At 44.8% G+C, this 25137-nt stretch overlaps 1 protein-coding gene across 9 annotated transcripts in view; it reads right to left on the bottom strand.

Moving 5' to 3' along the window:
* Nucleotides 1–9746: 9746 nt before the first annotated feature.
* adgrb1a (adhesion G protein-coupled receptor B1a) overlaps nt 9747–25137 on the bottom strand; it is a 169891-nt gene continuing 154500 nt past the window's right edge. For 8 of the 9 annotated variants that reach the window (XM_074652547.1, XM_074652546.1, XM_074652542.1 and 5 more), the window contains 7 exons: nt 23632–23803; nt 22793–22888; nt 22663–22702; nt 21054–21703; nt 13974–14009; nt 13571–13729; nt 9747–10702 (listed from right to left, as the gene is read on the bottom strand). In XM_074652547.1, the coding sequence (XP_074508648.1) occupies nt 10508–10702; nt 13571–13729; nt 13974–14009; nt 21054–21703; nt 22663–22702; nt 22793–22888; nt 23632–23803 (1348 nt within the window). In that variant the 3' untranslated portion in view covers nt 9747–10507. The remainder of the gene's footprint in view (nt 10703–13570; nt 13730–13973; nt 14010–21053; nt 21704–22662; nt 22703–22792; nt 22889–23631; nt 23804–25137) is intronic. The other variant, XM_074652548.1, reaches the window with a different exon arrangement.

A 25137-nucleotide genomic window follows, 5' to 3' on the forward strand; every position in this document is an offset into this window, starting at 1 on the left:
AACAGACATTGCTATCCAAGAGCTCTGCTGCTAGTGTGGCGGAAACTTACAATTACAATTTCAGGTTCAACATTTCAGCTGCACCGATAATAAAATCCTTTTGGCCAAAGGGTACCTCCCAAATGGCACATTGCATAACGTGGTCATGCAGAGAGCGGGGCTAAAAATGTAAAAAACCTGACACCTGACAGAGTGGATGCTTGGAATGACCCTTTGACCTTTCCTGTATAGCACCATCCTGAGGACAGACACTTTAAGCCCCACTACTGGCAAGGCTCTAGTAGTATAAATCATTAGTATGTTATTCATTCATTTTGCATTTCAGTAGGCTACATTCTCTAGGCAGCACTAGTTGGGCTTCAACTTTTAGTTTTGCAGTTGATAGTAACAGGCCAACATATGCCAGCATGTGTCTGTGTGTTATGTTGTGTTTGTGCAAAGTTTTCGTCCGCTTGAGTTTCCATCAGAAGTCACGTCTAATCAGTTTGCAGCTGGAGTCTCTTATAACTGCCGAACATGGGACTCATAAAATGGAAGATGCAAAAACAGATGTCCTCATGAATTAGTGAGGCACCCATGAAAAATGAACAGATGACCTAGGACATGCAGCCAGGGGGCTTATGCTCATTTACTTCTTCCTTCAACATGCAATATGCTGCCTCCAGTCATTGTTTTCGCTGCCTGTCCCTGTCCAGCTGCAGCAGGCGTGTTTTTTAGATGTGGCAAATTAATAGTGACAGAAATGCGTCCGTCGAATAAATAACAACACGGGCTCTGGAATAACTGGCTCCATCAGAAGCACTGTGAAATGGCTGAAAAGTGGTTTTGGATGTCTTGAAAAGATATCTGTAAATTACAGTTCACTGTGAGTTCCAGAATCGCTTCAACAGGTTATCTAAAGCAGGGCTCGTCAACTATTTTTGAGTACTACTATTCCTTGTGATGAGCTGACGTGCCTTAAGAACCCCCCCCCTCTCTGAGGAAATTACTGGCATCCCCAGCTGCACATTCTTCACTCCACCTGTACACCAGAAATACGTCTACAAAGTTACATTCAAGTCATTTAGCCTGTAGAATATGTGTGGAATATGAACGAAGCAGTCATCCAATTGTAGTTCTTAACTTTTGCTGTAAGATATCTAAAGTCGGCGCAAACTTTGTGTAGTGATGAGTTGAACAAAAAGACTGTATTGCTAAAAAGCATGAATGAGTGGCAGAATGAATGGATGGTCAGGCTGGAATGAGCGAGGCAGGCAGGCAGGCAGGCAGTGATCGTAGGCACAGGAGAACACGAGATTAGAAAACACAAATGAGATCAAAACTATGAACACGATTTTCAAAGGTGCAAGCTACGGGGCCGAGGCGAAACTACCACTCGGGTTGAGTCAACGATCTGGTGTCGAACGACTGGAGAGCCGGGGTATTTATGTTGAGGTGGATGATGAGATGATTTGCAGCTGCGCAGGTTGCTCACGTGGGTTGATTAATTCACACACCCACATAGACAGCCAGACACGCCCACATTAAACAGACAGAGAACTGGGCACAAAGGGGAAAGAGAGGCGAGATCGGAGCAAATAGGATTTTAAGAAGTTATTTTTATAAAACGGTCGCCATATCGTGACAGTAGTGCATGAAACAGGTAACCTGAAAAAAAACATGTTCCTCGGTGTCCTCCGGTGCTCCTAACATAATCTGCAAGATTTCACAGACCGGAGGAAAAACAAGCAGTCAGAGCTGATCTGAGGTCTGCTGTCCAGCTGCCGTCTCTGAGAGCCGGCTGTCAATCACTCTGAACTCCGACCAAACGGTGAAACTAGGCAGCGCTGATCAAATATGAATCAATATTCTGTTACGTTAATGCCTATTTCTCTCCTCAAATGTTTTCAGAATCATCTTGTAGTGCACGGTTTAGCTGTAAAATGAGAACGATTGTGACGCCGCCGCCATTGTGAAATCTGGTGAAGGAATGCCAAGTTCTGGTCACATGACCGGAGAACAGCCAATAGGAACGCTCTCTCTCAATGAAATGACCTGTGATTGGTCAAAGTCTCCTAGATCTAGAGTCTCTAGATGTTCTAAAGCCTGAAAACAGAGCCATGAGGAGGTGCAGAAGTCTAGTTATCTCTCAGAACACTTGAATTACAATATGCTGAAAGAATATTATGGGATTTTTGACCAATGATGCCAAAAACATATACTGACTACTGAAGCTTTAAGGTACATTGTGAATGCATACAAAATGTGCGATTAATTGTGATTAAATATTTTAATTGATTGACAGCCCCAATAAATTGTAAAATCCTTTGCTTACGTTTATGTACTCTTTGAGGCACATTTCTATAATTCAAATCCAAGATGATGCAAACTGAAACACAAGGGTGAAATAAAGAACGTGTATATCATTTTACTACATTATTTTGAACAGTTTAACACACTAGTGAGTTGACCAACTGCTACAATACCAGCACTCACCACGAGGAGTCCACGGAGCCCTAGTTGGAAAAAAAGTAATGAAGAAATACGTAGAAACTGCCATGGTAACAAGATAATCAATGTTATTCACTTCACCTCTCAGTGGTCTGAATGTTACGGCTGATCTGAGTAAACGGCTCATTCTAAGGTAACGGAAACACGTATACACTAAAGATACTTCATATTGTAATGCCCCTAAATGCTCCACACTGGCCCTGTGAATGAGATGTGGTCAGCGTCCTGGATTTTAATAATGTAAACTAGTGAAGGTAAGACAGCTCATGTTCAGTTCGTCACTATTTGCTGCTCTAGAACTGTACGTCCGGCTCAGTGGGACAGCTGCCTGTCGCTGTAGTTGTAGGTTGATGGAGGACACAGAGTGATTCTTTGGATGGATAGCAGCATTGTGTTCAGATTTTAAGGGAATAAACACTAACAGATGTTAGTAAGTGACTCACTGTTGTGCATGTTGTTGAAGATCCCCTCCAGCTGATAAATCATTTCACTTCTTTTTTTTGTTTTTTTTACATGGTTACTTATGAAGTAAACTTTGCCTACATCACTGCAGCTATGTAATGCTGTGTTGTGTTTCTTCAGTAGACATCTGGCAACAGCAGGAATGATACATACACACATATATATATATACATATATATATATATATTTATATATATATATATATGTATATATATGTGTAGCGTAATACAGCCGCAGGCCAACCTGTAATGGTCAGAAGTTGTTCTAATGACCAACAATGAGCGGGTTTCAACTGAGCAAACTCACTTCAGAGTTTAATTCTGTTTGAGTAATTCCAATCACACTTTAATATTGCATTTCTTTTACTTGTATTCTAATTATTACTTTTGAGTATTTTCAGATGTATTTGTCAAATCGTAATGACATCTGTAAGTAGATACTTCAGAGAACATGAAAAAAAGACTTAATAATCTACGCCTACATTATATTATTGTTGCCTTGTTTGAGAGTATCAATACCGGACCATTGAACTTCTAGCTGGGATGCACATTAAACACCAGGATCCAAGAGCCAGCGAACCATTTATTCTGGGAGGATAATGGGTGGAGGTTGAAGGATGGATAAGGGATGAAGATATGGAGGTTGATGATTTTTGTTATTAATGCATCAGCTTCTTAAGGGTGAAATACTTTAACATTCTCCATCCGGGGTTCAGTCTGACTTTAGCTCACATGTCAGTGGATAATATATTACACCGCTCCAGAATATCAGGATTGAGTTGGCAGCATGGTCTCAAACGAAGGGATTTGTACAAACAATTTCCTGGTGTGGCAGCATGGACTCAGTGAAAATGGATCTGAACAGAACACACCCAGCCTTTATATAGCCTCTCCTCTAGACTCCTCCCCTTGATGATGTAGGTGACTCTAATCCCTCTACCTGGTCTCACGGGATTCACTGCAGGCTTAAGATTTTGAACAGAACAGTAGGCTGATAAAGTTACACAGTACATAATGCCCCTTTTGGATGGTAGCAGCCTGAAAGTTCAGGATGCTGGACTGCAGCTGGTCATCAGTATCCTGCTCTTCCTCCTCCTCCTCCTCCAGCTGCAGAAACACAACGGCAGGTGAAGAGATCAGCGACAAGTGTCAGCAAATGTCATCAGTGCCAGTCCATTAATGGCCATTGTCAGGTCTGTGTAGGACAAGGCCCAAGTGGAGGCTAATGCTTGTTGATGGTCTAATTAACGACGTGAGGTTAATGTGTCTGGATGGATACTAATGATGTTACAGGCCACTTTTTCCTCACGCTACATCACCACACCACTGAAGGCTCCGCGGACGAAGATGAGCCTCTGAACTGAGCAGAATCAAGTGAAGTCATCGCAGTTCAACCAGTTATTACACCATGAGTCAGGAGTTCATTAGCGGAGAGAGAATATGTGGGCGTGTTTGACATAGACGTCATGACAGGCGTCAGCGTTCCAAACAAAGTGCTGTGAAATCTACAAAGGTCAAACTGCCTTCGTTTCTCAGCAGAGTCAGACATGAATAGACGGTGAGATGATGATGCAAAGCAAAATGACATCTTTAGTCATCCACAGCTACTTTCATTTTAGAGCTTTTTATAGTTGTTTCTTTTTGAGAGCTGCATATTTCTACAATCCTTTCTAAGCAGTGTGTCCAACGCTGTCTGTATGTGTCACACCAATACACTTATTGTGTATCATGGCAACATACTTGAATAGAATTTCTCATTCAAACTCGTCTCTCCACATCAATGTGTTGAAGGCACTCTCTGGAGTTTTTTTTTTTTCGAGGTTGTTTTCATTTATGCAATTTACAGTTCATAATTACAACAGTTTATAAACCAATTTTTAAAGTAGTCAAGCTAAAAGACGAACACATTAAGTACATTAGGGAAAACAACTTCAGCATTCAAAATTGAAATAAAATTAAGAAAATAAAAAATATAATAATAATAATAATAAAATATAGTAATAAAAAAAAAAGAAAAAAAATAATAATATTAATATAAAGAAAATAAAGTAATAATAATAAATTAAATAAACAAATAAGTTAATAGAAAAAAGGGGGTCTGGGGAGCGCAGAGATATAGAAATATTATTTACATGGGCACGCACAAGCGTCCGCCTTCACATGTCAGGTCACCTCCAGGCATGTGTATGTGCATGCGTTCTAACCCATGTGTACCCATGTAGCTATGTTTCCTTCTGTTAGACTCCATCTCTTCTCAAAAACATCCTCCATATTCCTGATTTTGTGAGTTCCCTTTTCCATAACTTTTACTTCTTGAATTAAACTTTTCCATTTCATAAAATCTTGGGGTTTAGTTTTGTTGTTTGCGCCATGGCTGTAGCGTCACAGCTGTGCAACTGGCAGTCAGGAAACTTTATAGGTGTGTAGTTGAGATCAAGACAAAGGCTGAGTCAGAAGATGGGTGTGGCCTGAGCCCCCCCTTCATGCCCCCGTGTGATCCCATCACAAGATGGTCTCTGGTTGATAGTTGTAACACCTCGACCAATAATGAAGCTGTCTCATGATTTACTATTTAATATTTTCTGTTCAATTAAAGGGACTAAATGTCACTACCAGTGAGTAATTTATCACCTTCATAATCACAGTACATCTCTGTAGAGGACTGGATGTTAGAATATAATAGAATAAAAAAGAAAATACTTTATTGCCTTCTTTTTGTAGAAACTGTTATTAAAAGGGTATATTAAAACATATCCCATCCAGACAGGACACATTAAAACACTATATCCTAATAGAAGCTACAATAACAGGAGCACCAGGTGCTGGATGGTGAGGACTGAATCAAGGTTAAATAAATAGATATAAAGTGCTGTGTGCTCAGACTGTCTTCAGAAAGTGTCCGTCCTTACATATTAAGATATGACTTTATGGCAACAGGGACAAACAGTTGTTATATATGATTTTCTTTGCACACAGGGGACTCGGTATCGGTACCTTGGCCCTGAGGGCAGTAGCTGGAAGTGGTGCTTTAAGGGACGGCTGTGGTCATCTCAGATTGTTTTCCACTTAAAGCTGCAGTAGGCAGAATGTTTTTGGCATCATTGGGTAAAAATTCCATAATAATCTTTCATCATATCGTAATTCAAGTGTTCTGAGAGAAAACTAAACTACTGCTCCTCCTCATGACTCTGTTTTCAGGCTTTAGAACATCTAGCCCGTGACGGGAGACTTTGACCAATCACAGGTCATTTCAGAGAGAGAGAGCGTTCCTATTGGCTGTTCATTGAACGGAAGCAGCTGTCAATCACTTGCAAACTCCGAACGAACTTTCTCATTTTACAGGTAAACCGTGCACTACAAGATTTTTCTGAAAACATCTGAGGAGAGATATAGGCATTAAGGTAACAGAATATTGATTCATATTTGATCAGCGCTGCCTAGTTTGACCGTTTGATTTTGCGAGTGATTGACAGCTGTTCAGAGACGGCAAGGCTCCAGCTCGGCTCTGTTTGGTTGTTTTCCTCCGGTCTGTGAAATCTTGCAGATGCCATCAGGAGCACCAGAGGACAGCAGAGGAAACATGATTTTTGTCTCATGCACTAATGTCAGGATTAACAGTTTTATAAAAAATAACTTTTTATAATCTTATTCGCTCCGATCCCACCGCTGCTTTAAGCGTTGGACTGCTTCACCACGGCGATAGGACAGTGGGGTCTGTTTGCAGCTTGTTAATTGTTCTGTCCAGTTTGACTACTTTGGAAAGCTTTGTCTTGCTTTTGACACTTCGGTGCTCGAACCAGGAAACAACAGTAAAAGTGAGTTTCAAGTAGGGATCGGTATACTGGTATTCTCCGTGCATCGGCTGATCTCAAAACTCTGCAGTTTGCGCAGCAGGAAGAGTCTTTGCTGTGCTCTTCTATAAATGCAGGATTCTCTCTCTTCTACTCATTGACTTACAAAAAAACAACTAAGCAGCAACAACTCCAGTATAAGGGTGATTCCATGTAGATAATGTGCCTGAGGTAATTTGCTAGGTTGCCTATTTTATGTAAAGCATACAGCGTACTGTCAGTGATGTCCTACTTAACTGACAAGTTATGGCAGCTTAAATCTTAATTAGCAGTCTCCCACCATCTTGTTGTCTAGATTGGTTTCCAGTTGAGGGATGTTAGTAATTCTCAGGCCATTATAGACACACTTACAGATACTCGTTTCTAATCAGAGAGAGAGAGAGACCTCCACCTTAACTTCAGACCTTTACGCAGATTCATGTCTGAAAATGGTGTTGGTCTACTTTTGTGGAATTTTGTTTCATCATCATCACCTTTCATACCCAAACTCTGCAGCGTCAGACCCCCAATAGAAGCAGCAAAGTGCAGAGTTGTGAACCAGCGTGGATGACGGCCGCTGATTCAGAACAACAGCACGCCCACGTTAATTGTGCATCACTATGTCATTTGCAAGCAGCACATTTTATGACTATGACAGTAACACAATACTGATGTCAATTTGTTCTAATCTGTTATTGATTGAGTGCTTGCTGCTGGACAGCTTTTGACTCATTGCAAATTGTTTGTACCATGACTTTCTGATTTGGCTATTTTAGCAATGCAGTGTTTTTCGGCTTCTGTTACGTTCCCCTCCGTTTAAGGTCCAGGGGATGGAGGGAGTGTACAATTTATAAACCAAATATGATGAAAAATGTACAAACACCAACTGAGAACTATCTAACAGGAAGCGGGGGGTAAGTATACATTAACTAAATAAGAAAATAACCAATGTTAAAGCACTCAACATAAACCTGCTGCTCCACAGAGACAGTGAACAATCAGGTAGTGAACAACTTAACACCACTTCCTAACAATATAGCAATAAACACACTTAATCCACAATAGATCACTGCCGACTCCGACACACGACGTCAACCACGACGTCAACCACGACGTCAACCACCACACTCAGTATTGAATACCGCCGTTTGGCCCACTGACAACTTCTGCTCCGTTCTCCTGCTCTCTTATACTCCGCCCTGATCACTGATCAGCTGCAGGCTGCGTACCTTCATCCACGGCACCTGAGGAGACAGAGTAGAGGGCACAAAAACACAACATACATGCAACACAGCACGGCACGTAATAGAAGCCTTCATGTGTTTTCAACAAGACGGTTGCTAAGAGGTGGCTAAATGAGACTACTAAACGTCATCACGCCGACTCGTCCTCCTTTACAGCCTTGTTGTGTATTCTCTCGCTCGTGACCGTGTAGTTCCTTTATAGCCCAACGTTCGATTTTTACTTCTTGGGATTTCATTTACACTTCAAAAATCATAAAGTGGTGTTCATCTGTGAAGATTATCTTGCTGAACAAAACGTGTCAGTATCACAAACCTTTGTTTGCCACAGAGATGATTTTCTGCAATAATCCAAAACCAGAACAATCCTATCGTCTTTTTGTCAAGGGAACCAGGGAGATGCTAACTTCCTGGTTGGCCTACAGTAATACGTCATCCCTGGAGCACTCTATATCAAGAGATATATGACCTTGGGAACATAGGGATGACCTTGACGCACAGACATGGGAGTGGTATCGATCTGTGACTAAGCCTGGTTCCCAAATGTCAAACAGTTTGTTTAAAACTGAGGCTTTGAATGATGAAACACAATTATCCTACAGAAAAGGTTGAATTCATACATTCATTCAAGCCTGGTATGACTTAATGTTGGCCATCTTTAGCTCCATCCTGCTGAGTCAGTTTAGTGACTTTATGACTCTTATGCTACTGTTATACTTCAGTAAGTGATATATAATCCTCTCTAACATCACGCTGCCTGTATCATGGTGAAGTATCTGTCATTAAATGTGAGGAAGAAAGAGCGCTGCTGTTGTTTTATTATATAGATATGCTTTTATTAGAAATAAGACACATTCATTTTGTGCTCTGAAAACTGTACATTAACAAAGAGGCGACCCCAGTAAATTAAAAAGGGGGAGTGAGGGGAGGTGGGAGGGGTGTGTGTGTGTGTGTGTGTGTGTGTGTGTGTGTGTGGCAGGGTGGGGGCGCAGATCAGTGGGTCAGAGGTCGGAGGTCAGGGCTTCAACAAATACAGATCGGAGGGAGTGACTGGCGGTAATATCAAAACACACACTGTTACATTGCGATACAGAACACTCGTATAGTCCAGTACCCTGATGGGACGAGGAGGGAATGGGAGGATCAATATCAGAATAATCAGGTTTCATATTTATAATAATGATAACAACTATCCCCAAGCACAGTAAGAAAGATATTTATAGGCTAAAATCCATTCTGTAGAACTCTGTTGAAATAATTACAATGCTGTACATCAGGACTCCAAATGAGCCTTGTGCTTTCTCTGTGTGCAACCAGCGTCCCTCTGATCTACTCCATCGTCCCCTTTAATCATCATACCATATATATTTATAGATCTAGTCATTTACACACCTTCCACTACTCAACACACACACACACACACACACACACACACACATGCAAGTACCTTTTTCCTTCGCATCTTTGAAACACCATCATATTTTGCATTTACTGTACCAAGCCTGCTTGTACGTGGAGAAACCGACTCAAACAGAATGAGTTTGTTGAACGTGAACTCCTCCTGGACGCACTGACGCTGTCCATGTTGTCCCTCTGCAGGGCGGCGTTGAGGTTGAGGGCCGATTAGAGCGCAAAAAGCCCGCCGGCCCTGCTCTCTGGCGTCTCTGAGGTGTCCGTCGATGAGAAGGCAACTTGCCAATTTTGGCTTTTTTTTTTTTTCCCTCTTTAACCCCCCTCTCCTCCCTTCTCCCCGTGTCACCACCAGGGCCGACCTCGCCCCGTCAGGATCACAGGGAGAAAGTGGTGGAGCCAAAAAGATAGGGGTGAGTTGTAGGGAGGAGGGGGGGCACATGGGTGTATGTTTGGCAGTCTGCCCTGTTCGTTCGTTCGTTCGTTCGTTTTCTCTTTCTGAGATGGATGTTGAAGAAAAAACAAGTCCAGAAGCATCTCGAGCCGAAACACAACAGCGTTCATTATGAGGACGAGAGAGCAGGACAGTGACTCAACGGTGGAAAAAAGAGACATAATCATGATTATTACATTGTATTCATTTAATACAGGGGTAAACAGTTCATGATTACCTTTGCTATGCAGTTTATTACATAACTATATGATGCACAGTTGAGTCCTACCTTGGCAATCTGTCCACCATGTGAGCCACTGTGGTATCTGAGACCATATACAAGAAGATGAGCCGTATTTTGCAGACAGAAACACCGTCCAAACATCAAATGAAACAACAGATAGAAAGATACGCTATTTTCCTGTTCTCTCTTTAATTGGTTGGATTAATTTTCTGATATTGTGACGCTTCTCTCTCCTCCTCGTCCTCCTTCCCCCCCCCCTCACGTTCTCGCCGTGGGCTTCGTCCAGCGTTTGAGTAGAAATACAGAGCAGGGCAGTGTGTGTGTGGTGTCTGCTTGTTTGTCTGAGAGCATTGGGGGAAAAAAAAAGGAAGTTGTGGGTTGTGAGGCCGGAATCTCGGTCACACCTCCGTCTGAAGGTCCATGATCTCCTGGCCCACCAGAGGAATGGTGGCGCTGGTCTTCTCCCACTCCACCGTCTGCAGCTCCAGAGGGGACGCCGCCACCGTCTCCAGGTCCTTCCTCACCCAGGACGGGGGGGAGTGGGGCTTCCTGATGCCCTCCCACGCCCTCTTACTCGGGGTCTGCTGCTTGTCCTGATGGGAGGAGGACAGAGGGAACCAAATGAGACGATACAATCTAGGATGCATTTCAGATATAGTGTGAGTTCTTGTGGTGGACCCTGCCTCTCATCTGGCTGCCTTATTGATTTATTAAAAAGAATAGTTTGACATTTAAAAAAAAATAAGCTCATTGGGTTTCTCGCTGAGCGTTAAATGAGAAGATCACCACCACTGTCATGTGGTCAAGTATGGAACTGGAGCTACGGCAAAGAGACAGAACACTGCCGCAACTTTGAACTGAAAACGCTTATTATATTTAGAATCATTTTATTGTTTAATGACATTAAAACTATGACAACAGAATAGAAACAATTTAGTTTTACTTTTGTACGGCACTTTGTAGGCGGATGTTTTACTGGCGTCAGTCCAAAATTGCGGAAGCATAGCTTTGCTGCTGGGTGGTGATGTTACAATGGAACGAACAACTGACTTTCACTTCTTGGCAATATATGTTTTTGGGCTAAGCTTAATTTAGCATAAAGACTAGAAACAGGGAGTAAAAATAAAAAAAGTCTACCAACGGTGCTAAATTCATCTTTATTCTGAACACCAACAGAAGTGTAAAAACAACGAGAAGCTGGAATTACTTTGGTGAACAACATCTGGGCACACTGACTGACCTCCCCCTGTTCCACTCTTTATGCTAAGATACCTCTCAAGAGTTCTCATCTAACTCTCAGCAAGAAAACAAATACACATATGGTGACTGGTGATTGTGGCTGAGGCACATCCTCAAAACACATCTTGTACCCACAGTGGAGAAGTTGATCTCTCTGCCTCTTCCACTTGTATCATTATGATGATACATCATATCACTAATGCTGTGTGATTCTGCTGCTGATCCGACACTGAAACTATGTCAGTGTCAGATAACCGCACCGGTGATCTGTGAAGTTGGACTTATGGACCTATGCCAGAAAAAAGACGTGACTCCAAAGCTGTGAAACCAAATGGAGATCAGGGACTTTTGCAGCAGAAGGAAATGGAAATCATGTGCTGCCATGGAACGACTGCAGCTACAAAGCCAACATGGATTCCTTTCTGTACCTGCTGTTGGTGATTTAGTTTGAGGGACTAGTTACCAGCTAATCCAGTCCCAACCTCGTTTCCCATTGTTTAGTGGGGACAGAGAAACTGCTTGCATCATTATTTAAATCGCTAATATCAAAAACCCCCATGTAGATACTAATGATGTCTTGTATCTCAACAATTTATACATTATTAATAGTCATGTTCATTCCTGCAAAGCTAATGTTAGTTATCTGGCAGTTGGAGCTTTTTGGGGTCTTAAATCAGGAGGGTGAGTGTTTGAAGATTCTTTAATTCTCTGATTTGCTTTGCTGGTTTCATGTTGTAATATTTCAACCCGGTGTCTCTCCCAACGCGTCAAATACCGCCGCGTGGTCAGTGTTCCTTGGCGTCTGATACCGACGTACCAGGGCAACCTTAACTGGGTCCAGAGCTACTGACGTAGTATAAAGAGCGAGAATGTCCACGTAGGGCGGGTGGGGGGAGGGAGGAGGGACGGGTCAAACAAACACGGGACCTTCACAACGAGGAGGCCGCTGTTCGTGTCCCGTGTGAAACCGAGACAACGCTGACTTGTTCTACCTTAGATTTGTTACGTAACTTCCAGACAACACCAGTTATGATTTATTGGTTATTATTTCATGCTGTCTGGAGACGAAGAATTCTGAATTTATATAGCAAAGGCGTTTCCATGATCCATTTTTTTTTCGACAAAGCCAAAAAACACTTTAATGCCGGGATCAGACTGCACGATATTTGTGTCTTTGACGATGGTCACCATGTCAGATCTAACGATCACAGCGCCATAAACTCTTGCAGCGTCTCGGTCGGGTGACTGGCGAGACTACAGGTATGACCACGACCAATCACGGCACGTCGTATTCCACGATCATGCCCGAGTTCAGACGTCATCGGGGAGGCGGTTGAAGCAACTGTCGATCATGGCGACAGAAGCGTTGTGTGTGATGCTGGCGGTCTTGTATTGCGTAAAAGGAAAAGAAAGAGATAAGGGTTGTGGATGTTCTCCTGGGTGGAACAGAGAGGACGGGACGGGCTGCCCATACTTCAGTCAGTTTGGTTGTCCCACCTGACAGCAGCAAACTCCTCATCCCTCCTCCTTTTCTCCATGTTTGTTTATTACCAAGTGACCTGACTGCGACTGCGCTGGAGAGAGCACCTGATTGGTCAACACAAAGGAACATGTCGTTGGAGACGTCACACTAGGCGTGTCAAGGCGAAACATTCTGACAGGCTAGACTTTTCCTCGGGGTGTCGTTGGGTGTCCCATACGTGGCGTCGGTTGGCGTGTACTATGACACACTACACCAGATAAGAGGATCGATTTTCGCACACGACACTCATTTATCGTTCCCGATCCCCTACGACGGCCGTGTCGGGCTGTAATCGGGCTGATATCGTGGAGTCTGAACCGGGCATAAGCGGGCGTAAACACTGTTTTACAATTGAGGAAGTTTTATTTAAATTTCTCCGTTTCCATACAGCTTTTCTAATGCGAAAATATGTGAATGGAAACACGGCTAATGTGCACTTGGATAAGTTTGTAGTAGTAGTTTGTATTGCTCACCCACATTATGCCCCTTGACGCCCCCACAGCTAATTTCTTCTGGCAACTGACATTGTAAGCAGATGAAAAATGCAATCTTTAAAACGGCTGCACTAATAATTAAACAGGCAACTCCACTGAAGTGTGGTGATTTGTGCTAATGATAAGAGGAAAGGAGAACAACATTAAATATAGGAGAGGTGTGGGGGAGTGGGGGGGTTAGAACAGAATAAAGTTAAACTCTTTACACTCATGTTGGTCTTGTCGCTGCTGGCAGAGGACACACTCCATCTTTTGGCAGCTTTGGCGTCAACAGGTGGAGATTCTCTATCCTTGTCTGCACTGTGAATCTTCCTGTTCAGGTCCTGAAACATGTCCTGGTGGCGTTTCCGGGTGTGCATAATCTTCTACACAGGAACATTGCACGTTACGTAAAAAAGGTAAACAGCAGAAGAGCTACCATCAATCCTACTTTACCCCCCCTTTCACATTTGATGATGTCTCGAATCTCAACACTACAGTCACACACCCAAGCTTTGAATCAATCTGTATGCAAGTATCTACGAGGTCTGAATAAACTAAGAGACATCAGCGTTTTGGTCTAAATCTAAAAAAAAAAATCTCAGTAGGAATCAAAGAGACTAAAATTACCTCAAAGTCAAGCTCTGCATAGCGTGATTTTCGTCTCTGGGGGGGGGAGATGAGACAGAGAGATTAAAGATGTGTCTTGATATAGTGTCGCCTTGTGAGCAAATGCTCAAGTGATTGTTAACTGTTTCATTGTGTAACGCCACATCAGCCAGTGAAGGAAGGGAGGGGTGTCTGGTAGCCAGAGGAGAGCAGTGAGTCATGAGGGAGGAAACAAGATTTGGTGCTGGTCATTCTGACCCTGTTGGCACAAGTTTGCAGTTAACAGATTGTGACCGAATGACCTTTAAGTCCTCCATCACGGAGTGCTGAAGGAAAACCTGACCTTCAGGCTGCTTGGTTGCCGTGGCAGCTGCCGCCTCGCACGCCATTATGGAAGTGTGTTTTGCCCCGAAGTGAAAAGACACCAACAGGCAGATGTCACTGTGTCGTCTCATCCTGACACTGCCGTCTGCACTGGGAGCTGAGTGAAAACTAACCTTTTCAAAGATGCTGTCCTTACATGGGGCCAGACAATGCTGGGATTCTGCTTGTGAAGCAGTGTTTGTTATGAATGAAATAATTCTTATTTTTAGCATCACAGAGGGGATGACCTGAGCATGCAAGAAATGGAGCACAGAGCTAGCCCTGTGGAGACCTAATTAATGATCCTTTTATTTATTTTTAGGAATTAATATCCAGTTTATTAATGCGTGGCTCCCCGGTTGATCATCTGTGTTAATCATTTCAACCACCACGGAGAGTGCACTGATGCTGTGTTGGGTTAAATGTAGCCTGTGGCATGATACCAAAACATATTATACAATAGCACGTGTAACTATTTAGTTTACTGGGTGTTTCTGCAACTACGGGCACTTTTGACTCTCCCAAATAAAATTAAAAAAAATCTATGAATTTTAATTTAACCATCAGAGTATATTATACATATTAATCAGGTACACATAATTATATATAATCATTCATATTTTAATCTCTCCGGGAACCATCACCTTAACGTGGTGGAGAGGTTTGTGTGTCCCTATGACCCTGAGGGCTGTGTTGTCTGGAGCCTCGTGCTCCTGGTAGGGTCTCCCATGGCAAATTGGTCTTAGGTGAGGGGCCGGACTAAGAATGGTTCACAAAAAACCCAATGACGACACGAGGCAGAGGAGGAGTTACCCGGCCCGGAGGAAGCCCGGGGCCCACGTCTGGAGCCAGGCCCAGACGGAGGGCCCGTCAACGAGCGTCTGGTGGCCGGGCTTGCCACGGAGCCCGGCCGGGGATACCCCGAAAAAGGAACGTGGCACCCCCCTCCTCTCCATCCTGTGGGCTCACCACCTGCAGGAAGAACCGCTTGGGTCGGGTGCGCTGCCACACGGGTGGCAGTGAAGGCCAGGGACCTCGACGGACTGGACCCGGGCGGCAGAGGCTGGCTCTGGGGACGTGGAACGTCACCTCTCTGTGGGGGAAGGAGCCGGAGCTTGTGCGGGAGGTGGAGCGCTACCAGTTGGATCTGGTAGGGCTTACCTCTACGCACAGCCTCGGTTCTGGAACCGTACTCTTGGATAGGGGTTGGACTCTATTCTTCTCTGGAGTTGCCCATGGTGTGAGGCGCCAGGCGGGTGTGGGGATACTCACAAATCCCCGGCTGAGTGCCGCTACGTTGGAGTTTACCCCGGTGGACGAGAGGGTCGCCTCCCTACGCCTTCGGGTTATGGGGGGGAAAACTCTGACTGTTGTTTGTGCGTATGCACCAAACAGCAGTTCGGAGTATTCGGCCTTCTTGGAGACCCTGAATGGAGTCCTGTATGGGGCTCCAGTAGGGGACTCCATAGTTCTCCTGGGAGACTTCAACGCGCACGTGGGCAACGATGGAGACACCTGGAGTGGCGTGATTGGGAGGAACGGCCTCCCTGATCTAAACCCGAGTGGTCGTTTGTTGTTGGACTTCTGTGCTAGTCATGGATTGTCCATAACGAACACCATGTTCGAACATAAGGATGCTCATAAGTGTACGTGGTACCAGAGCACCCTAGGCCGAAGGTCGATGATCGATTTTGTAATCGTATCATCTGATCTGAGGCCGCATGTTTTGGACACTCGGGTGAAGAGAGGGGCGGAGCTGTCAACTGATCACCATCTGGTGGTGAGTTGGGTCAGAGGGTGGGGGAAGACTCTGGACAGACCTGGTAAGCCCAAACGCGTAGTGAGGGTGAACTGGGAACGTCTGGAGGAGGCCCCTGTCCGAGAGATCTTCAACTCACACCTCCGGCGGAGCTTTTCTGGCATCCCTGTGGAGGTTGGGGGCATTGAACCCGAGTGGACGATGTTCAAAGCTTCCATTGCTGAAGCTGCGGCGGTGAGCTGTGGTTTTAAGGTCTTAGGTGCCTCAAGGGGCGGCAATCCTCGAACACCGTGGTGGACACCGGTGGTCAGGGAAGCCGTCCGACTGAAGAAGGAGGCCTTCCGGGATATGTTATCTCGGAGGTCTCCGGAGGCAGTTGCAGGGTACCGACGGGCCCGAAGAGCAGCAGCCACTGCCGTGACGGAGGCAAAGCAGCGGGTGTGGGAGGAGTTCGGAGCAGCCATGGAGAAGGACTTTCGGTCGGCACCAAAGTGCTTCTGGAAAACCATCCGGCACCTTAGGAGGGGGAAACGGGGAACCATCCAAGCTGTGTACAGTAAGGATGGGACACTGTTGACCTCAACTGAGGAGGTAATCGGGCGGTGGAAGGAGCACTTTGAGGAACTTCTGAATCCGACCAATACGCCCTCTATGGTAGAGGCAGAGCTGGAAGCTGATGGGGGACCATCATCAATTACCCTGGTGGAAGTCACTGAGGTAGTCAAACAACTCCACAGTGGCAAAGCCCCGGGGGTTGATGAGATCCGCCCAGAAATGTTGAAGGCTCTGGGTGGGGAGGGGCTGTCTTGGATGACACGTCTCTTCAACACCGCGTGGAAGTCGGTGACAGTGCCTAAGGAGTGGCAGACCGGGGTGGTGGTTCCCCTTTTCAAAAAGGGGGACCAGAGAGTGTGTGCCAATTACAGGGGTATCACACTGCTCAGCCTCCCTGGTAAAGTCTACTCCAAGGTGCTGGAAAGGAGGGTTCGGCCGATAGTCGAACCTCAGATCGAAGAGGAACAATGCGGATTCCGTCCTGGCCGTGGAACAACGGACCAGCTCTTCACTCTCGCAAGGATCCTGGAGGGGGCCTGGGAGTATGCCCATCCAGTCTACATGTGTTTTGTGGACTTGGAGAAGGCATATGACCGGGTCCCCCGGGAGATACTGTGGGGGGTGCTGCGGGAGTATGGGGTGAGGGGGGCACTTCTCAGGGCCATCCAATCCCTGTACGCCCAAAGCGAGAGCTGTGTTCGGATCCTCGGCAGTAAGTCGGACTCGTTTCCGGTGGGGGTTGGCCTCCGCCAGGGCTGCGCTTTGTCACCAATCCTGTTCGTGATATTCATGGACAGGATATCGAGGCGTAGTCGGGTGGAGGAGGGTTTGCAGATCGGTGTGCTGAGGATCTCATCGCTGCTTTTTGCAGATGATGTGGTCCTGTTGGCATCATCGGTCTGCGACCTCCAGCACTCACTGGATCGGTTCGCAGCCGAGTGTGACGCAGTCGGGATGAGAATCAGCACCTCTAAATCTGAGGCCATGGTTCTCAGCAGGAAACCGGTGGTTTGCCTACTCCGGGTAGGGAATGAGTCCTTACCCCAAGTGAAGGAGTTTAAGTATCTCGGGGTCTTGTTCGCGAGTGAGGGGACGATGGAACGTGAGATTGGTCGGAGAATCGGAGCAGCAGGGGCGGTATTGCATTCGCTTTACCGCACCGTTGTGACGAAAAGAGAGCTGAGCCGGAAGGCAAAGCTCTCGATCTACCGTTCAATCTTCGTTCCTACTCTCACCTATGGTCATGAGGGTTGGGTCATGACCGAAAGAACGAGGTCGCGGGTGCAAGCGGCCGAAATGGGTTTCCTCAGGAGGGTGGCTGGCGTCTCCCTTAGAGATAGGGTAAGAAGCTCAGTCATCCGTGAGGGACTCGGAGTAGAGTCCTTGCTCCTTTGCGTCGAAAGGAGCCAGTTGAGGTGGTTCGGGCATCTAGCAAGGATGCCTCCTGGGCGCCTCCCTTGGGAGGTGTTCCAGGCACGACCAGCTGGGAGGAGACCACGGGGAAGACCCAGGACTAGATGGAGAGATTATATCTCTACTCTGGCCTGGGAACGCCTCGGGATCCCCCAGTCAGAGCTGGTTAATGTGGCCCGGGAAAGGGAAGTTTGGGGTCCCCTGCTGGAGCTGTTGCCCCCGCGACCCGATCCCGGATAAGCGGTTGAAGATGGATGGATGGATATTTTAATCTGTTTTTAATGTTTATTTTTTTATTATTATTATATAAGTATTATTATAATTATAATAATAATAATAATTATTATTTCATCTCCTAAATGTACCTAAACGCAACATTACAATAACTTTCAATTTTTATTCATTTTGCTTTTTAAATTCCTATAATGTTTTTAAGACATTTAAATTCATACTTTGTGCATCATTATAATATTAAAGGGGACATATCACACTCATTTTCAGGTTCATACTTGTATTTTGGGTTTCAACTAGACCATGTTTATATACTTAAATGTTTTAAAAAAAACGTTATTTTCCTCATACTGTCTGCTTGATTATACCTGCATTCACCGATTGTTTGAAACGCTCCGTTTTAGCTCATTTCAATGGAATTGCAACAGAATTGCGTTGCTAGGCAACAGCTTGGGTCCATGTTAACTTCCTGTCAGCTGATGTCATTCACATACACTTCAACAGGAGATAAACTGGGACACATTTAGAATGTTTACGTTTAAAACTTTAAAATGTAATTTTAAAAATCCATAATTCCATTGCTGGAACTTAAAAATGCCCATAAATGCAGAAACACCCGTGAACGGCTGCAGTCCATGCAAAATAATAATAATAATAATAATAATAGATGATGATTAAAAGCAGTAAGCTGAAAACATTCACATCGATATATGGATTAGAAAAGAAACACAGCAGTTGTGATGTCCCTGTATATGAGAGTGATAATAAAGATGAGAAGAAAATGATGATCACCACAATGAATCAATGAATCTACCGTCATTTCTCAATATAGCAATGGAATGAACAGATAAAAGCTGTTTCCACATTAAAGTCCTAAACACGGGGGGGGGGGGGATTAGCAGAACTACAGCGGCTTTCATAGATCATTCAGTGATGGATGTGTCCTTTTCCACTCATTCAATCAGTACAGAAACGTTATCAGAACTCTTTAACACACATGTTGTTTTTATCCACTAATAGATTCCGTTCGCTTCAACTTTGGTGTTTTTTCAATACTGTCAATGAAAACCACTTCCTGCAGACGTTTCACATTAAAAGTAGGGCTTTTCAAAGTTAAAGGGACTGTTTGTAACTTATTACACGTAGAAATCATTGCTGGTCGGTGTCCCATTCGCACTCGCGTGTGTCTACGCTGTTCAGACTCAGACTCCAACACAAACTACAGTGAAGCATCAAAACCTCTTGGTTGTATCTAGTGAAGCTGTTAAACAGTGTTGGCCGCGGTCGGAGGACGCGGAGGAGACCGTAGCTTTGGTCTCCAGGACCGGAGTCTCTGCTGTACTCTGCTCCTCTGCTCCTCTGCCTGCCTTCACTCACACACCGCGCTCGTTCTCAGTCTTTCGCTCCACCTCTCACGTGCATGCTGCTCACTCCACACTGCAGAAGAGTTAGTTTAGCTCTGAGAATATCTAGTGAATGTTCAGTGGACGTTTGTGCAGAAATAACTGCTGCAGCTCCTCCAGACCAACAGAGGTTTCCCGTGTCTTGTGAGAGAGAAACGTTATCGTCTCCCACCAAAACTCCGGCATCTCCCCTGTTCTCTCCGGCCGCGGTCGGGAGGCTGACACTAGGATCAGCAGTGATTCATGGAGAGTAAAAGTTTAAAATAAGTGACTTATTTTACCTCAGTTTTGTTACATAACTTAAAGACTTAACTAACGCCAGGTACAGACTTACAGATATACCCTATTTTACACAAACAATTTGAACCCCGTTTTAACCCAAACCACAATGTTTCCTAAACCTAACCAAGTAGTTTTGTTGTGTAAGTACACCTAAGAAACGTTGGAAGTTTATTTTGAAAAGACACCATGCATGTAACGAGCGGAAAGTTGATACGCCGTCCCCTGACACGTCCCAAACTGATGCTAGATGGGCATCCAGAGTGTCATGATGTCATCGGGGAAGGAGGTGACGGGGACGTACTGAAATGTATTTCTGGAAACAAGAATGTAAACAAACAATGGCATCCAAAGCGGTGTGTCTAATACTGACTAATACGGACTGTCACCAACCACATCCTTCCTCTTTTTCGCTTCGCCATGTTTACAGTGGAAGAGCTCCTTTTGTGCTACTATTGGTCAACGTCACCGAACACGACATGGAATTTGTCAAACTGGAGGAGAGAAGGCAAATTCTGACACGTGTGGCGTGGCGTCCCAGATATGGTGACGGTTGTCGTCTACGATGATACACTACACGGGACAAAAAACATCAATTGTTGCGCCCAACGCCCATTTCTTCACTCTCGAGACCCTACGTCTGTCTGGTTTATCTATTATTGGGCTGACGTCGAGTCGTCTGAAACCAGCATGACATGTGCAGGAAGTGTTTATGACAGAAGTTTAGCCGTGCTAGCAAAACAGCAAATTAGAAGAGATTTGAGTTCTGTTGAAAAGATCAGCAGAAGTATGTCAGTATGGCATGACTTCTTCTGATGGGAACGGTGCTGGGTAAATTTAAAGTATCCTGAATTCATCAGGGAATGTGTGAATTTGGCATTAAAGGCAAAAAGCATCAGCAGCATATTGAAACAAGCAGGTCAGAGAACGACGACGCTTCTTACTTCAAAATAAAGGCCTGGTTTCTTGAGAGTTTATGGGAAGTACAGTAGTAGTATAAAACACATCGTTGCATGCATGTCTGGTTTTAGGTATGAAGCGTGAGGCTGATAATGCGTAACTATGACAACAATGTGCTGATCAGTTTGGTGGTCTTACCTCCAGTGAGCTCATGGACAGCGTGGAGACGGTCTCACTCTTGGACATCACACCAGAGTTTCCGGAATCTCCCCCGTCACACATGCTGCTGGCTACGTGGGAGTCTCTGGGCATGTTCTGCAGATTGTGTGCAGGTGAGTCTCTGTCAGAGCACGACACGCTGATCTGCTCAGCAGGCAGGCTCTTCAGGCCGAAGCCAGGCACTGGCTCTCCGCTGGCCGGGTTAGCCAGGTGAATGAGCCTGGTCTGAGGCAGCTGCTCAATGCTGATGTTATACTTGGCCTCCTCTTTCCCCTTGTTCGCCTTCAGGGTGCCCGTGTTGTTGGTCGGTAGGATGACGTACCCCGGGCCTTTGCCGGTGCCCTCGGAGCTGCTGCCCTCGCCGTTTCCTCGCGGCAGCTCTCCGTCCAGCTGCTTAAAGAGCTCGCCGTCGCAGATGTAGATGGATTTGGCGCCCGGCAGCTCTGTGCTGATTCCCTTGGCGGGACCCTTCTCCCTGCGCAGGGTCAGAGTGTGGCTGGTGTAGTCGGCCACGTTCTGGAGGTGAACCTTGGCCATGCTGGCCGGCATGGTGTTAAAGTTCGACCCCTTCTGAAGGGTGAGGGTCCCGGAGGAGGCCTTGTCCTCCCCCTGGAGAGATGAGCGCTTCCCTGGAGGCAACAGAAAGACAGAGTTGGACCGTGGCTGGATTTATTATTATTAATATACATTCATATCACATGTATTGTGTTATCATCAGGTAAACAATTGAATGCAAATGTTTTTTTAAGTAATATTCACGGTGTACAATTCTATAAAGTTGTTGTTTGTTGAAACATCTCTACTGGGACTCCGTGGCTGAGATCAGGCTTGCCTTGACCTTATGACCCAACCTCATTTCACTATAACAACTGCTGGCGTATGGCAGCATGCATATCCCATACCATGTCCTGGCTGCTAAACTACATCAGACAACGTTCTATCCCCAACACTAAATATCTAAATATCTTCCCATCGCTCTCTGTGCCCCCCCCCCCCACTTCCTACTTGACGTATAAAAAGGAAGAAAAAAAGACAACAACAATCATCTCCCTCTGTTCTTTTCTGTGTTTTCTTGATCAGGCATGTCTGTGTCTCAATAGCTTTTCTGCTCCAGATGCTTTTCTTGATATCCTGTCTCAAGAGATAATCAGATTTTCACTCCCAGCGGATATCAGAGCCGAGCCAGTATCTGATGCGGCACTGTCGGGAGGGACTTAATTATATAGTGGCAGTGTAGGAGAGACTCAGACAGCCCTATTTATCTGCATATAACTGCTCAGCTCACGTTCATCCCACTCCCATCAGCCTCGGCTAAACTGCCTTATGCAGCAGTAATGTGCTGTATTTCTTGTCAAAGCGCTCCTTGGCGAAGGGAAGCTGCTGTGATGTTGATTGTAAGACACAAGCGCAGAACTGAGGGGGAACATGCCTCACATCTGTTCCGACAACGCTGAGGAATTTGAAGCAGTACAAAATACAGAGAGGAGGCACAAAGAGACATCTGTAGCTTTAGTATAGCAGTCCCCAAAGTCACTTCAAACGCACACACACAAACACAAAATCAAACACACTCAACCCGGATCTTTACCTGATCTGCAGGCCATATCCACGTCTTTCTCAAAGTCAGTCTGAGGACAGAATAAATATTGGATTTAGTGTGCCAAATGTGAATAATAAATCCTGAGAGGTGGAAATAACAAACGTCTTCATATTCACACCATGAGCTGAGCGTGGCCATTCTGGAAAGATCCTCCTGAATCTCCGTTAGCGTCCTCCTGGCGGTCCACCACACGGCACTTCACTGCCTCCTGAACCTGGAGCCAATCAGAAGAGCACAGATCTCAGTACTGGTGAGATATATAAATACACTAGTTCACAACAGATACTACTGTCAGTGAGTGGCCTTTTATAGAAAAGGCTAAAAGTCTACAGGCCTTTTAGCGGCTCCTAGAGGCTGCGATGTTCAGTACACCACAAGAACCAAACGTATTAGATCAAACGAACAACAGGTTTCGCTGATCTTAGATTCATATGATACCATCTTCACTCTATCTCAGTCTGTCAGATTGTTTAAGAGGTTAATAGTTCATATAATCAAATATTAATATGTGACGTCTATGTATCAATACAATATTGCCATGCTAAATATCGCAATACTATGCTGTTTACATTTTCCCCCCCCACCCCTACTGAAAGGGGTTGTGTCTAGATGGTAACCCACAAATTGCGAAAAACGTGCAAAAACTCTCACGAGACTCGCTGCCCGACGACCTATCCTAACCCTAACCTATCCTAACCCTAACCTACCCTAACCTATCCTAACCCTAACCTACCCTAACCCTAACCTATCCTAACCCTAACCTATCCTAACCCTAACCTACCCTAACCCTAACCTACCCTAACCTATCCTAACCCTAACCTACCCTAACCCTCCTAACTGGTGCCATTGGCATCAGCTAATGGGGATCCTTTTAAATAAATCAATAAATCAATAGAGCATTTAAAGCCCCACACTAAACCAGGAAGAAGAAGGTATATAAAGTGAGTGGTGAGGTACCTCTCTGCGCAGGATGCAGTGCACCATGACAATGACGAAGCCTTCCAGCGAATCAAAAACAGCAAAGAGGATCTGGAAGAGCGCAGAACGCCGGTCTGTGATCGCGAGGACGGCCGACATCCATGTGAGGGCCAGAAGGGGCAAAACCACACAGGAGCTCCACAGTGACGCCCTGCAGGACGGGAGGGGAAGCGCAGTCAAGGACAGCACTAGGAAACCTTCTATCAACATGACACAGAGGGCAGGCCTACAATGCTGTCTGACCATTATGCTCTAAGACATTTCATATATTTGTCATTAGCTAATTCTATTAGATTTTCTTTTAACATCTAAGGCAGGCTTCCATACAAAACAACTCCAAGAGATAAGCTGGACAGAATCTTAAACCAATCTGCTACTTGAACCTTGATAACTGCCCACGCTGTTAGCATAGTGTTAGCAACTCTAACCATGCATAAATACATAACATCACAACAGATAATTATGTTACTATCACAAACAAAAACATACATCCATTTCTCTGCAGATATATATGTTCATAATTCACATATATTACATGCATGTATGTTTAAGATGGTTCAGTCAAACCATAGAGGATCTAGTGCCACAGGAAAGAGAAGGAGGAGTGATGGTGAGCAGTGGGGAAAAAAAACGAGTGTGATGAGGCTGAAACAGAATGAAAAGACAAACGGAGGCAGAGCAGAGAAGGACTGAGAGGCAGAGAGAGGAAGAGGCCACAGGTTTGCTCCCACTTTGCTGTTCTTGTTTTTTTGTTTCTGACTCATTTGTTCTAATGTGCACACCAGGAAAGAACTAGAACAATGAAAGGATCACTCAGATTATCTATTAAATAGATGCTCTCCATTTTAGTTGGATAATATTCCAGAAGTGGAAAAAAAGTACTTTACTCAAGTAAAAAGTCATGCAACGATGGAATAATACTGCATTATTCTAAGTGATGCATTCAAAAGTTTGGCTGTAATGTCAAATATAAATTTAGCATAATATATATTTCAATCATGGGTCATGTCATACTAACCAATCAGCTGCTCTGCGTTGAGCTCTACTCAATCACTAGTTCCAATTACTTCTACTTTGCCGTTTTCTTTTCGATAATTGCTTAGCTGCTGTCAATAAACCTTCATACACATTAAAAGCCCGGAGAGAGAGAGAAGGTAAAACTGTTGGCACTGTACGTTTCTTCAAACCACGGATACGAAGAAAGTCGACATATCTGAACCCAAAATATGTTTCATAAATACATTTCATTTCAGCCTCGTAGCACGCGTGCAGAAACGCACAATGCCACGTGGTTAAATGTTGTGAAACGACTAGTTAGAAAAAAGATCCCGGTTTGTGTTAAATCAGAACATAACAACGGAACGTACCTAGCGGAAATAAAAAAAAACAAAAAAACAGCCGCCCTTGAGCCGAGTTCACTCTACACGACTTTCAATGTGGTCAGATCGCATCTGTACTGTTCACGCTACACAACTCACTGTCATG

Source organism: Sebastes fasciatus, chromosome 12 (assembly GCF_043250625.1).
Source record: "Sebastes fasciatus isolate fSebFas1 chromosome 12, fSebFas1.pri, whole genome shotgun sequence".
NCBI classification, from domain to species: Eukaryota; Metazoa; Chordata; class Actinopteri; order Perciformes; family Sebastidae; genus Sebastes; species Sebastes fasciatus.